Source organism: Neopelma chrysocephalum, unplaced genomic scaffold (assembly GCF_003984885.1).
Source record: "Neopelma chrysocephalum unplaced genomic scaffold, ASM398488v2 Primary Assembly neopelma1_65, whole genome shotgun sequence".
NCBI classification, from domain to species: Eukaryota; Metazoa; Chordata; class Aves; order Passeriformes; family Pipridae; genus Neopelma; species Neopelma chrysocephalum.
The window spans coordinates 7,277,077-7,292,522 of record NW_020897722.1 but is presented as its reverse complement, the minus strand read 5'-3'; the positions used below and the strand labels follow the sequence as shown (position 1 = coordinate 7,292,522).

The 15,446-nt window shown below is 39.4% G+C and overlaps 1 protein-coding gene across 1 annotated transcript in view; it reads left to right on the top strand.

The window, feature by feature from the left end:
* LMTK2 (lemur tyrosine kinase 2) overlaps positions 1–15,446 on the top strand; it is a 42,691-nt gene that overhangs the window by 21,218 nt on the left and 6,027 nt on the right. Inside the window, exons 7-11 of the mRNA XM_027683386.1 lie at positions 5,251–5,384; positions 8,438–8,522; positions 9,155–9,276; positions 10,726–10,875; positions 11,130–14,043. Of these exons, the coding sequence (XP_027539187.1) occupies positions 5,251–5,384; positions 8,438–8,522; positions 9,155–9,276; positions 10,726–10,875; positions 11,130–14,043 (3,405 nt within the window). The remainder of the gene's footprint in view (positions 1–5,250; positions 5,385–8,437; positions 8,523–9,154; positions 9,277–10,725; positions 10,876–11,129; positions 14,044–15,446) is intronic.

Below are 15,446 nucleotides of genomic sequence, written 5' to 3'. Positions count from 1 at the left end.
CCCCCTTAAATTGGGTGAATTCTGGTGTATGGAGATGCTTCCAAAACATGCAAGAGTGATTCTGCAGCAGAAAGACCACAGGGGCAGCTGAAGGGGTTGCCTAAAGGTTCCAGTGTCTGTGGTGACTGTGTATTCAAGTGGGAACCATCAAACATGGTCCTCTTTGGCTACCAGTGGTACAGGGCTGTGCTAAAGCCCTTTGCCTTGTATTACTGGTGGTGTCTATGCACATATAACAAAGAGTAAACTTGGTTTAATCCCTTGTACTTACATTACTAAGAATTCAATGGTTCTGAAAAAAGGTGTCAAGTATGTCAACTTTGTTGGATAGGAAATTAAATATCTTCAGGTGATCAGTTCTTTTGAGACCTTTTGGACAACGTTGACCTCGTTTTGCAAATTTGGCATGTAAAGTAATGAAAAATGTGGCTGTTCTGCTGACCAGCAGGGTCTGGAGGGTACAGTGGTTGTTTTATTCTCACTCCTTCAAACTCAGAGCCTATCCCAGCATGTACCCCTTTTGCTACTTCTCTCCCTTGGATTTGTAGCCTTTTTAGGGCCAGTTGACCTTGCCTTGGCTGCTCAGGCAGCCCTGTTGGATTATCAGTTCCCAGGCTCCTTGGCATTGAAAGGTCTTGGTCAGAGGCACTGGAAACTAGTGCAGAGAAACCAGAGCTGTCAGGGTGGCAGTGCTCAATGTCAGACAGGCTGGCTGACTTGTTTTCTTGGCCACAGAAACTACTGATACATTTTTGTTACCCAAGATTGCTGGTTGTGTGTGCAATGACTGCTTTGGCTCCCATTTAGCCTATTTTCTAATGTAATCCAAGTTGTCCCTTGCTTTGCAGAGCTAGGAAAGAAGCAAGAGAGCTCAGTTGCACATACGTGATTTAAGCTTTTAAATTCTAATTTTTCTTTGCCTGTGTTAAAATGGTTAAGAAAATAGTAAATATAAAAAGAAATGCTTGAAAAGGTCTCACACCCCCTCTGCCCATATTGGTTTGCATAGTATGTTGGTGCAGTCTGCTATGAATAGTTAACTGTTCACTCTTAAACATTGTAGAATGATGCCAGGTTAAAAATAGTGGTAGCTGCCTTATTAACTTTAATACATTACTCAGCCCTGTGTGGCCAGCATTTTGTCTGCACAGCAAATCCTCTAATGGATTGACATAATTTATGAGAAAAGGAAAGTTATTCAAATGTGGAAGTTGCATGTATATTGTGAGGCTGATTTGCCTATCAAATTCTTACAGAAATTCTTCAGGTCTTGCAATTCCCTGAGCAGATGAGATCAGCAGGATGCAGCATTTGCCTGGAATGCTCTGTAGCTTGCTTTAGGGATGTTGCTGTTGGGAGAAGGTGCCAGATTGCAGTAGTTGGTTCTTTTTTTAATTTGGGCTTTTTTTTTAATTGCTGCCACTTGAAAACATCTTCAAATCAAATCAAAACAGAATCTTTGCAATGAAAACTTCATCATCAAAGAGTTCAATGAATCTGTTTAATAATCATGGTCAATATGGACATGAGGCAAATAGATTTATCAGTGGTGTGGTTTAAAAAGGAGGGGGAACTTGTCAATTCATGACAACTTCAGAAAGTATGTCTGAGTTCAAAGACTCTGCTCTCAGCACTGTTTAATATTCCTTAAACATATATCTGCCTAGGCAAGGTTCTGATGAGGAAGGTGCCCTATCCCATATTGCAGTTTCAGGCATTTTAATGGGGTGACTGCAGGGTTATTTACACTGCAAAGCAGTGGAGGGGGAGGGAGGGGGAGTGATTTCAGTTGTCCAAGAACTTCCAAAGGGACAATAAGGTGCTATTGTGTGACTTGGCAGGTAGTTTTCCAACATGGTAGCAAGTGTTCAGTAATCTGGTAACCTCTTTACATTTTTAAAACCATTGTTATCAGTGCCTTCTGGGTTAAAAAGTCATGTCAGAGCCATGTCAGTCGTGTTGGGTGTTCCTGTGAACCCAATACGGAATTTGCACGAACAAAAATCTGCCAAAGGGTACCACATGTAAATGTGCCCCAGCTTCTGGCTGTCACAGAGAAAAAGCATATTAAGACTTACCTAATAAGTGGCTGAACTGATTCTGACTGAACTGAGAAGGATGGGAGGAAAGGTGAAATCCAGCTCTTTGTGGAGTCCCAGGAGAGGAAGGAAAAGGCAGAGTGGCAGAGGAAGTTGGAGAGCAAGTGGAGCCTTCCTCAGGCATGATTATTGAGCTTTTTATATTTAGATGTCTCTGCAGTGAATTTTGCAGAACTGCATTTATTCAGATATATATAACCTTTGATATTTACTGCATTAAAAAGTCTGTCGATAACGGGCCATTTTGTGGCTCTCAGTGTGGGGATAGTATTGCTGTGTTGCTGCTGCCTGCTTTTAGGCAGGGAGGCATCCTTGGATAATTCAGGATAATTTTCCACTCCAATCTCCTGCTCAAAGCAGTGTCAGCCTGAGGTCAGACTGGATTTCTCAGAGTTTTGTCCATTTGAATCCTGAAAACATCCAAGGACGGAAACTGCACCTTCTCTCTGGGCAACCTGCACTTCTGCTCATGTCCTTGTGTGTAAAACAGCTTTTCTTATACTGAGTGTGAACTTTCCATGTTTCAGCTCATGCCCATTGTCTCTCATCCTCCATCCATGGTCCACAGGGAGAACCCTTAGTCTTTAATAAATTCATGTGGACCAGACAGCAGCTACTGGGTGCTCCCAAGGTCTTCCTTTCCCCAGGCTGAGTGAGCCCAGTTCCCTGAGCCTCTCCTCCTGGTGAAATGCTCTGAGCCCTGACTGTCTTGGTGGCCCTCTACTGAACTCATTCCAGTTTGTGTTGTTTTGGGGCAGCCAGTACTGAACATAGGATCTGATGAGGTCTGACAAGTGCTGGGTGGGAGAGAACACCTTCCCTGGCTCTCCTGGCCCCAGTCCTGTGTGTGCAGCCCTGGAGAGGCTGTTCCCAGTCTGCTCCCAGGGCACACACAGGGTTGATGTGGAGCTTGCTGCCCACCAGGATCCCCAGGTCCCTTCCTGCACAGCTGCTGCCCAGTGGCTGCTCCTCAGGCAGGGTTGTTGCAAGGGGTTTTTCCTTCCCGGGTGCAGGAGTTTGCATTTGTCTTTCTAGAGTTTCATAAGGTTCCTGTTGGATCCTTTTTTGGCCTGTCCAGTCCCTCTGAAGAGCAATTCAGCGCTTGAGTGTGGCCATTGGTTCCCCCCAGTTTGGTACAAGCAATGTCCTTTTAAAGCAATACTAAAAATGCCTGGTTTATATTTTTAATCTTGATTGTAACTTTAATTAGAATAGAATGGGAACGTAGAACCAGTATGTTTCAAGGTGCTGGATTTAATAAAAGTTGGTTTTCCTACAAAAATAAGGGCCTGCATGAATAATTTACTAAATAAGGGATGTCACACAGCACTGCTGTTGCTAATGCATTTAAAATTTAAAAAGTAATTCTTCGGTGTGCTTCAGGCATCCTAGGAACTTAATCCACCTGGGACAAGCCCTAAGCAAGCAGTTGCTGTTTTAATGAATGACAATTTGGGAGAGTTTGTGTTTCTCCAGGCTCCTGCTGCCACCTACAGTCAGCTCAGCTGTATTGTATTGTGCTTGTATTCCTCGGGCTTGTATTCGTGCTGGGAACCCGTGTGTGTTACAAACGCTGTTCCTTCCGTAGTTGTTTGGAGCTCTGCTCTGGCAAGATGGAAAGGGGGGGGTCTTTGTTTTATATATAAATGTTTATCCATATAAACCAGAGCCTGTATGAAGTGGTAATTGTAAGTCACAAAGATCTTTTGGGAAACATTTTAAAAAATGTAATTCTATAGGATGCAAATACATCAATGTTAACCTAATTACTAGCTAGAAACAGGATAAAGAGAATGTAATGAAGGCTTCTGCAGTGTCAAACAGTATTAGAAGTTCTGCATGTTTTCTCCTAAGGTGGTGTAGCCACTTGCAGCATAAGTAGTATATCCAAAGCAGACGAAGGTAGAATAGCTGCTTTTGTGTACTGTAGAATCTATTCATGTTTTTAAAAATTAAAATGCTGTTTTGCAAAGGATTAGTGTCTGCTTCTAAGTAGTTCTTGTTTTATTAAACGTAACCCAGGTTTGTGACTGTCCGGCTCAGCTGTCACTGCACTGTTACAGTGTAGTGCACCACAGACATTCTCTGCCTGAACTATTAGAATTGGAAATTGTCTGCTTCAATTAACACATTAAGGACGAATGAGATGCTTCAGTTATAGCTCCATAATTATGTGAGCACCAGAGATCTTCAGTCTTTTCTGGACATCAGAGTGGCTTTTAGCCAGTGCAAAGGCTGTCTTGTCTGCTCAACCTCAGAATCTCCCTTCAGTCTCCTTCCTGGCCCAAGATTTAGGCAGACAATGGACATGAACAGTTAGACCCAGTGAAACAAGTTGTGATATAATATGTTGTGCAGTCTCAATACAGAAATGCCCTCTGAAATAATTTGCTAAACTTGCAGAAAGTCTATATTTTAAATAACAAAAGCATGGCAGTGCTGGGTTTAAAGACCCAACTGTGAGAAAAGGAACAACAATGGCATGGGAAACTTGTTCTTTTCCCCTGCTTGGACTCATTTACTGTAAGTCTTCCTTTTCCTGAATGTTTGGACAGCATTCAGGTATTTTCCCTCTATTTCAAAGCTGTTCTTTTTTTAGTAGTTTATGAAGTACTTCTCTGGGCTCATTAATTATCTCTCTGTTGCTCAGTGTTGCCTGGGTTCAGGAAAACTGCTGCCATCATTGGAATTCTTGACTAGAGTGGGTGTATTACCATGCTTTTCATATTGAAAGTTCTGTGAGCTGGCAATGTCTGAAACCCTCTCTTCTGATCTCTCCCTTCCTCCCCTTTCAAATTCCAGACAGTCAGCCTTGCTGATTCGGAGCACTTGAAAGCTCATCTCATTTAAAAACAGAGGCTCATCAAACTTTGGTTTTTTTAAATGGAAAGTATTAAAGTATGACAGGTTTTATGTGGCAGTCTGATCTAGGTTGTTAATTACTAATGATTTGATTAAAACCCCTTGAAATGACAATACCATGTGCCTTAGATGACTTCTGTAAGAATCCTTATGGAGAATGGAATCTTGAGATTATTTTATTAAGCACAAGTGTGGTTAATAAGTACTGTGGTCAGTTGGATCTTTATTAAAAGATTTTCAGATTCAACCAGCATACAAGGCTGATGAATATTTTCAACTTCTTTTACAGGGTGACCTGAAAACTTATCTGTGCAATGAGCAGGAGCACATGAAAGGAGACTCCCAGATAATGCTGCTGCAGAGGATGGCGTGTGAGATCGCTGCTGGCCTTGCTGTGATGCACAAACACAACTTTGTGCACAGGTATGACTCCCAGAGAAATCTCACCCAGCTGGGATGCACTCTGAAATTCCTGGGGGTGTGTTCATTAAAATCCATGCACTGAAGATTGTTCTGGCTGTGACATACCCTGAGCCAGACAGGTGTGATGCTAATGAAGGAGCTCACTGAGCTGCAGTGCTGTGGTGTTGCAGCTCCACCTGCCTGAAAGCTGAGCACCTGCAGCCCAGAGAACACAACCTGCTGCCAACCAGCCCAGAAGATGTAGTTTGATTAATTTTTGGCCAAGTTAAATTTGTTTATTGTGGGGGGATGTTAAAACTTTGTTACAATGAACCTTACCTGCTGTGAATTTTTGTTAGGTTATAAAAATTTAGGACTTTTGTTTGGTAATCTGTTACCTTTGTTACTAAAATTGGAAAAAAATGCCTTTTTAATGCAGTAAGGGCAAAGCTGACTTCAGATAGAAAATCTGACTAAAGTGGGTGTTCTCTCCTTGAATTATTGTTCCTGTAACCTTTTCATCGTCAGTAATTGAAGTAGTCAGATTTTGAAGTAATCATACTGGGAGAACAATTTTGTTCTAATTGGGGGGAATGCTAGATTTCTTTTTAATTAATATAATTATTTTAAATTTAATGTAGTTGATATTGAAAGAACGGCAGCAGTTGCAAAAGGCTGGGAAAACGTATTCATGAAACTAATTGCTCAGAAAAATGCAAAAATTATTCTTTTGGCTTTAAGTGAAAAGGTTCTAAGCAACTGGAAGACATCAACCTTTAGGATGATTAAAATATGAAACTGTACTTGTTCCCCAAACATGACTTACTGGGTGAACCCTTGGGTATCACAAGAGAGTTTACTTTGCTGGTCTCTTCTTTGCTGTAGAAGCAGGACTTGCATCATCCTGATGAGCAAGTCAGGAGCTTGTCCTGGAGCTTATCAATGCACATCTTGCTGCTTAGAGAAAGCAGAGACCTTTTGTTCAGAGAGAAATGAGCTGAAGTGTCAAAAGGTGCAGGTGTAAAACAACAGCAAAACCCTGAAAATACCCTAAAGCCTGGACTCAGCTGGTGGCTGATGAGCAGAGCTCCTCTTTTCACCCATTTAACAATCTCAAACGACTTGAAGGTAATACCAATTGTACCTGTCTAACTGAGGGGGCAGTTTCTTGTCTTTAGCAGCATGGTTCTGGAGGTGTTAAATTTAACAGCACATTTTCAGTGAAATACAGATAAACTGGGTAAAAAATTATTCTGTGGATCTGCAAGATTCTCACTGTAAATGTTTACTTCTAGCAACACTATCCTGATGCTGTCAGAGTAAGTGGTAAATCTCCAGCATCAGTGATTTTGTTGTTAGTGGTAAATTCAAGCAGCCAAAAATTTTTCTCTTCCAGGATATTTATTTAAATAGTATAAAACAAGTTGGCAAGCTCTGGGGAATAATTGAAGGTTACAAATGTGTTTCTAACCTGTGTAGTTCAATGACTCCAGAAAGGAAAACATCATCTTTCTTTGAAACAGGAAAACTGTGTGGTTTTAAGACTGTTTGTACTTCAGAGACTTCTTTAATCCACACAGAAGCAAAGGTAGAGCTGTTCCAGGGCACTTAATTGCCTCGTCCCCTTCTGTGAAACTGAGAAGTGAAATATTTGAGCAATTAGTCTGCTGAGCTCTTTGCTGTCACAGCCACAGTTCCAGCTTCATTAAACTTGCATAAATTTCTGAGTTTGCACTATGGGTTTCCTAAAACAGCTTCTTGGTATTATTGCAGCAGCACTGCTGGCTCATGAATACTTGTGGTCTGGTTTATGGTGGAAACTGGAAGCAACTTCTGTGTCTATTCAAGAGCTTTTTGATTTGTTTATTAAAGGACTTCTATGAAATATGTTACTTTTCCTGTTGATCTTTTTCAAAGACTCTCACGTGTAATGTATGAGTTTGTTACTTAGAGGAACTTAACTGTAGGTGTAAGATATTACTAGTTGCTTGGTATCATATTGTAAAGTATTGAAACCCAGTTTGAATTGTTGATAGACTTTTCTTATGGCAATTAAAATGCAAGACATGCAAGGATAGGTGTGAAGAGGGACAACACCTCTCTGGTGTGTGAACAGCCTCAGTAATCTCCAGGATAGGATTATTAGTACAATGAAATAACTGCACATAAATTCTGTGTGTGGTATGAATGCTTAAGAATAAATGCCACTGCTCTAAGGAAATGACTACGGTTTGAACTTTTTTATACAGGACAGCATAATAGTCTGGGCTTTTTGTATAAAATCTTTAAATGTGATTGCCTTGTCACTGTGTTTAATTTTCTTTGGGTTCCAGAACACAGATTCTGCTTGACTGTGTGTCTATAAACTGATTTTCTTTTGAAACAGTGGGAGTGCCCAAGGGAAATCATATCCTTTTGGCCACAAACAAACGTCCAATAAGTCCAATGTCAGGAGAAACCCCAGCAGTGTTTGTTTTTTCTGGAAGTGATCAGTGTTTGTGGACACTGCAGTGTCTGCAGTATTCCAGGGAGATATGGGATCAATTGTTAACTTGTACAAAATTGATAAAACTGTAAGCAACAAGAAGGCTGTCTTGAGGTTTAGTTTGGATCAAAATGGTGCTTTTGAAATTGCTCTCCCCAGTTACTGTGCCTGTGTTTGCATTGTGTATGAGCTGGTCTTTGGGAGAGCATGGGCTGGTTTAGTGTCCTCCAAAGACAATCAGGAGGGCAGTTCCAGGAGCACACCTTTCTGCTTCAGCCTTCAGTAGGATTTAGGTTTGTGGGATTGGCCTGCAGCTCATGCACATGGGATTGTTGAAGTGTATCCAGAGTGGATGCTGAATCCTTAGCACTGTTTGTGTTACCAATTTGTTCCTGTGACTGTGACCTATAACTGTGAATAAGTCCTTGATTTCTTAATTATTTTTTTAAATAACTTTGTTGGCTTTTCATTTGATACTTTAAGCTCTGGCCTGACTCTTCCAGAAGGTGTCATTTCTGTTAAACCCATTGTCTCAATTTGCATGGAACACTTGTAGGTTTGTCTCACTGTAATTTGTTTGCATTTTCAGTGACTTGGCTTTACGGAATTGCTTCCTGACATCCGATTTAAATGTCAAAGTAGGAGATTATGGGATAGGATTCAGTAGGTATAAGGTAAGTTAATGTAGTTGTGCACCACTGTTTTTTAGGAACTGGGGCCTAAAGTTAAAACAAGCATCCTTTGAAAGTTCATTACTCAAATAAAGGACAATTTAGTATCATTTTATAACTTTAAAGTACAACTGGCAAATAACTGTAGCAAGTTCATGTACCAGAATAAATGAGTTTTCTAGGGATGAGTAGAATTTGTGCTTGTAGGAGGAAGCTTCTGGTAAATCTACCGTTTTAGGTCCTATTTATAGTAGTCCTAAAATATGAACAAATTAATTTTAATGAATTTTAAGGAAACAACTGAAAGAAAAATTCAAATTTCTTAATGAAAATTTTAACAATATTTAAATATATCAAGAAAGTGAAAAATTCAAGACATTAATTAAAACATTTTGTGAGTACTAATCCTTAAATAAGAAATGGGCAGTCATGTTTTCTGCTATGCAGTGACCAATAAATGCCTTTCCTCATTGCTTTATTCTCTGCTAGTTGGGGAAAATAGGATTATTTTTTTAATTCTGTTTATTTTACATTGGCATCACATAAGACCATATTAAGGAAAGAACTGTCAATGTTTGGAAGTCAATACAGTGTTTGTTCAGTCTCTTTTTTTGTTTTTTTAATCAATAATTTAGGAAGATTATATTGAGACAGATGAGAAGAAACTTGTTCCTCTCCGATGGACTGCACCTGAGTTAGTAACAAGTTTTCAAGACAGACTGTTATCAGCAGAGCAAAATAAATACAGTAACATATGGTATGTAGAAGGCCTTAACATTACTTCAATGAGAGATTTGTGAACATATTTTCAAATATCAGATGAAGGAGTAAATAATATTTAAATTGTCCTGATGCGCTACTTTCTTATTTCATCAGATGTACAGTAGGGTAATGTCTGTAAGCCTGAAACTGTCTTGCTTTGGAAAGATGCTTAAAAATCTGTTGAGAGAATAGTTAGAGTAAGCAAAAATGTTTAGCAGAAAAATAGGTGTTTCTGATTGCTGTGTGTTTGCCAAGTGCCTTCAAATGTTTTTAAAGGAAAGAGATGGTAAGTGATGTTTCCAATAATGAGTAGCTGGGGATGATATGAAAAGTTGATCCCATTAGACCCTGATTTAAGTTCCATTGGTAGAACAGTGGCATCTTAATTAAAATGCTGCGTTCTTGTTGCAGCATTTGAGGGCAGCAATTAACTGTTTGTCTCTGCTCCAAAGAGCTGATAGACAATGGCTGGGGAAGCTCTTGAAGAGGAACGTTTTTGAAATTGCCAAGTTCTACTTCAGTTCTCAGGCCCCAAGAAATTTGGATGATGGAAATTGTGGATTAGGCTAACATTTCTGAAAACACTAATTAAAAACTAGGCTTTATTTACCGATTTAAAGGTAGGGTTGCAGAATGCAAGTGGGATAGATAGAAATTATGTAAATACTGATTTGCTTCCATCCTCCAAGCGAGCAAACAGTTCTTCTGTTCATCTTGGGTTAGTTCATCTGGACTATGAACAGCTGGGGTCTTAAGGTTTCCAAATGGAATTTTAGTGCCTTTCATACAGAATAGATGGGCTAGATGATTCCAGACACTGCTTCCAATCTAAATTATTGTACTGTAACACATGCAGAGCGAGTTACTTTGCATTTTGAGCACAGAAAGATTGCTTGTGTATTAACTGTAATCGCTGAAAATGTGATTACTGTTGTGTACAGTGCATGTACAGCACTGAGCAGAGAGGCAGCTTTTGACCACTGCAGCTTAAAAATAAGGAATTTTTTGAAAGCTGAAACAGAGATGAGTTTTTTAGCAGTTTAACCCATAACTACAGTTTCTGATGAAAGCTTTTCCTTCTGTTGAACTTACCATAAGGCTTTTTCATCTTGCTTCTATACATAACAACTTGCTTCAATACATAATAAAAAAATATAATGTTATTTTTTATTATATGTGAATTTTTTGCCATGATTGAATCATTTAAGGCCTCTTGTCTTTTGTTGCCTTCATTGTCATTGCCTTCAAGCAACTTTATTCTTCAGGCTTCTAACATTCTGTCAAATAAAACAAGATAACAGGTTCTGAAGTTTAGAATTCTAGGGACAATGGGCAGTAGTATTTATTTCTTCTTGCCAGTTATGCTTTGCATGTCCTTTCTTAGAAAAGCAACTCTAAATTAGTTCTGAAACAGAATGCACAGTGACTTGCTGCTCTGTCCCAGGTCCCTGGGGGTGACGCTGTGGGAGCTGTTCGAGAACGCTGCTCGGCCGTACTCGGACTTCTCCGACAGGGAAGTCCTGACCCATGTCATCAAGGAGAAGCAGGTCAAACCCTTCAAGCCACGTCTGGAGCAGCCCTACTCTGATAGATGGTAAACTTCAGTTGTTTTTATTTATTCTTAAAGCTGCTGAAGAAGTTTCTCAAATTACTCAGCTCTCTTAAATATATTGAAATTGCTACATGGAATTGTGCTCCTGGCAAACCCTGGATAAAGGGAGTAAAAGGACTTGCTATAGGTGGAGGTTCTTGCCACTGTTGTTGGTACTCTGAGGCTTGTTACATATCTGACTTTTATGAATTCCTTTTCAGTGTGAAACCTATTGAACCATGTTTCCATTTGTGTAGGTATGAAGTTCTGCAGTTCTGTTGGCTGCCTCCAGAGAAGAGACCGACGGCAGAAGAAGTGCACAGACTCTTGACTTACCTCCGCATGCAGAGCCAAAGGGACTCAGAGATCGATTTTGAACAGCAGTGGAATGCTCTGAAACCAAACACCTCAAACAGAGAAGCAAGTAATTCTGCATTTCCAATCTTGGATCACTTCACAGGAGATAGGCTTGGCCATGAGCTGGAGGAGGTTCTGACTGTAACTGAAACAAGCCATGGGCTCAGCTTTGAGTATATCTGGGAGGCAGCTAAACATGATCACTTTGATGAATGTGGTCCCGTGAATCCTGAGGAAGCAATGACCTACACAAGTATTTTCTATCCAGTGGAGGTGTTTGAGAGGTCACTGTCAGAGCAAGGATCGGGAGCACAGGATGGAAGTGGCCAAGAGGCATCACTTGCTGTCCCTGGGGTGTTACCTGTGTTTGATGCACACAAGCTTTCTGTGGGAAATGACTACTATATCCAATTAGAGGAAAAAGGAAGTGGCTGCAGCATGAATTTTGATAACCAGTCAGTTGTGTTAACAACAGAAGTTGATCATCAAGAAGCTGTACAAGAAAAAAGTTCTCATTTCACGGTTCTCAGGGATCTTGATGTTGAAGAATCTAGTACCGATGGGGACTTCTTCCACTACAATACAGATCCTAAAGAGGAATTTTTGCCTGCTACTGGTAGCCCAGAAAGTCCTTTCCAGAGTATATTTAATGACATTGACAGATCAGAAGAACTGACAAACAGAGAAATACTTGGGTTTGCTGAAACAAATGATATTCCTAAAGACTTTAAACCAGCTGTTTTGAACTCAAACACAGATGATAGAAAGGCAGTAGGATGTTCTGAGGCAGAGCATTCTAGTAATACTTCTGAAAAAGAAACAGTTTCCTTATGTGAAAATATCTCTAACCAGTCTGATGTGATAACTTTAGAAGAACTTTCTGATAACTTCTTATTTCTTCAAGAGAAGAACTTATTAACAGGGTTATTCTCTAAGAAAACCAGCAGTGATCTGGGGCAAAAATCAGATGATGTTCTAAAAAGTATATTAGAAACTTCAAATAAAAACTCTGTAGAGCCTGAGCCTGTGCTGGCTGAAAATGCACAGGTCTTTTCTTTAATACATGAGAGTCTTAAAGCAGTGAAAGATGAAAATTTTAACCCAGTGACACTGAATACAGATCTGAATTCTCAGACTCCTGTAGAGGTGCAGGCATCTTCTAGTCCACCTGCAGCACATAAATTGTGTGATAAACATGCAAATCTTCCTATTTTGAAGGATGAGGGAAAACTTTCAAATGTAGAAGTGAATGAAGTTGTGTCTTGTAACACTGATACTCTCTGTCAAGAAGAGCTGTCCTATAATGCCAAAAATAATAATGTTGGAAATGGTCCTTATTACGGTGTTGCTGTTGAAACAGATGAGTGTGATGCACAGATTAAACAGGCACTGCTTTTCAAGTCTGATGAAATACCTTTTAATGGAGAAAAATGTAGTGATCAGGAAGACAGGAAAAGAAACTTGCAAGATAGTTCTCCCATGTTAAAAAAAAATGAATGTTTATTGGAGGAAATACAAGAAACATCAGATCACTTTGAGAACTGTAAGGATGTTCCAGAAGAGGTGACCTTAATTTCTGTTGCTGCTTCAGACTGTACAAGTCAGGATAGTCTTTTGGAAGACAGCCCTTCTCCTATACAAACTGTAGAACAAGCCTTAGAGACCCCCGATTCTTTGGATTCTTTAGATGTAAATGAGGTTTTAGAATCTTTACAGACTCAAAGTCCTCAGAAACTTTTGCCACCTGATAAACCTGCTGACAGTGGCTATGAAACAGAAAACCTGGAATCTCCAGAATGGACTTCCCATATCCCTGTTGAGGATGCTTCCAGTGTGGATACAGCTCTGTGTGATGTCAGCGAGAACAGTGTCAGTGCTTTACCCTCTAACCCAGTCATCATTGTTTCAGAAGCAGCAGCTTGTTTAGATGCAGTGAACAGCAATTTTGAAATAACCCCAGTGGTTTTTCTGGGTGGAAATCAAAATTCCTATAGAGACTCTGCCTATTTCTCTGATAATGATTCTGAGCCAGATAAAAAACAAGAAGAGTCTGTAAATCTGTCAAGAGAGACTGTGTGTGTTGTTTCTTCCAACAGAGGGGAGAATCATACAGAAGAGGCTTATGGGTTTGAGGAGAGCCAGCAAATCTGTGATGTGAGGAGTTACCAGGAGGATGATAATCAAAACACAACACTAGAACTAAACCACGATTTAGAGATCCAGGAGATGGATGTAGGGATGCAGGGGTGTCCTGATGAGTGGGCTGAGGCAACTCTGACTTCCCTGGGAATAGAGATGGAAGGTAACCTAAGGGATGAAATAAAACTATCGGAGACTTCCCATAAAAGCGTCTCTTGTGTTGGCACTAACACTGCAGAACTTCTTTCACACAGAGACTTGAAGTCTGTGCACAACATGCACGGTCCTTTAGATCTGAGTAACAGTGAGAAGTCCTTCTATCACATGGAAGGACAAAAACTGAAAGAGCCAGATATTGAAGGAAAATACCTTGGGAAACTCAGTGTTTCTGGAATGCTTGATTTAGAAGACGGTGATGATGCAGATGAGGAAGATGAAAACAGTGATTCTGAGGATGACATGAGGACTTTTCATATGCACAGTCTGAGTTCTGACAGTGAAGATGAAACTGTTCATCAAGTACCTGAGATAGTTACGGACAAGGATGATGGAAAGCATTTGAGAAGCTTGTTGAAACTTCCAAAACCTCTGAATGAAAGGCAACACGAGCTTTGGAAAGATGAGAAAAAGGCTGTAACGTTCTTTGATGATGTGACAGTCTATTTGTTTGATCAGGTAATTTTTTAATTACTGACTGAAGTTTTTGTTGGTTTGCTTTTTTATGTGTGTGTTAAACAAGAAGTAGTAGAATAAATAGCTTAATATTTGGGAAAACCTTTTTACAACATTACCTTTCTTGTTTTGGCAGGGTTAGAACTTGTTTGTGATGTGGGTTATTTGTATATATAAAGAATATATAAGAAAGAAAAAAGAACTTTTTTGCTTGACCAGGTGCAGTTTTATGTTGCTGGTAGAATAGCAGCACTAATTTAAAGTGAAGGAGGGTTTTGCTTTGGGCAGGGTTGGTTGCCAAGTCCTGAATCTCCATTGCTGTTGGACCCTTGACTGCATGTGCTGATGAAACATGTTTTTTAGTGATGTTTTTGTGATGTTTGTAAGCTGTATTTAATTTGAATATGTGAGACAGCATCACTATGGACCAGATCTGATTAATTTATTTTGACAGAATATTGTTGTAACTTTATAGAAGCAGCTTATCTGTTTAATGTGTTTGAGGACTTTAAGTTCAGATGCCTTTATAAAAGAAAGGAAGAAAGGGAAAAAAGCCAACAAAACTAACCAAACAAAAAAACCCCAAACTGAAACCTGACTCTGAATGTAGTGTTACTTAGCATTAAGGCAAATTTACCTAAAATCATGAGCGAAGATGAGAACAGCATTTAGATGGCAATGCTAATTTTTATTAATCCGGTGTGATTCATGTTCAGTGAAATACTTATCTGCTTATAAAATTCAAGGTTACCTTTGTTTCCCTATCTGCTTTATCAATTTTTAACTTCTGTAACTGGATACAGAGGGGATTGTATTTTAACATTATGGCAACTAAACTAGTCCAGTGAGTTTAAAAGAACAGTCACATTGTCAAGCTTTGGAAATGTTGCTTATGCTGACGTACATAAATATTGGAGTTAATTGTGTTTTGGAATAGAAAACATAGGTGATATATTTGTGTATATGTAGCCTGTAGAATAGTAATCCTTTTGTCAGAGGGGAAGGAAAAGAATTAGCTGTATTGAAACTGCTCTTAGTTGTTGAACTCCTTACTTGTTATTCCAGTAACTGATAAAATGTTGGCTGCTTCCAACACCAGCTGTACAAAGTCTGTCTCTTTATCCTAAAGCTTGATTAAGGGATTAAAAAGAAAATAAAATGTTGGGAGATGGGATAAGGTTTTATTAAAGAGGAAAAAAACCCTTACCTATGTTAGGCTGATAAGGGAACTGTTTTCAATTGGAAGATATTTTAGCTTTGTTCCTAGAAATATGAAACCTTTTTATATAATAAATGATATTTAAATAATGATTTCCTGCATGTATTTTAGCACAGACGTGATACAACTTTCTTTAGAACTAGAAGTACTTACATGTGCTTAATCTACAGCTCAAAGTTTTGTTGTG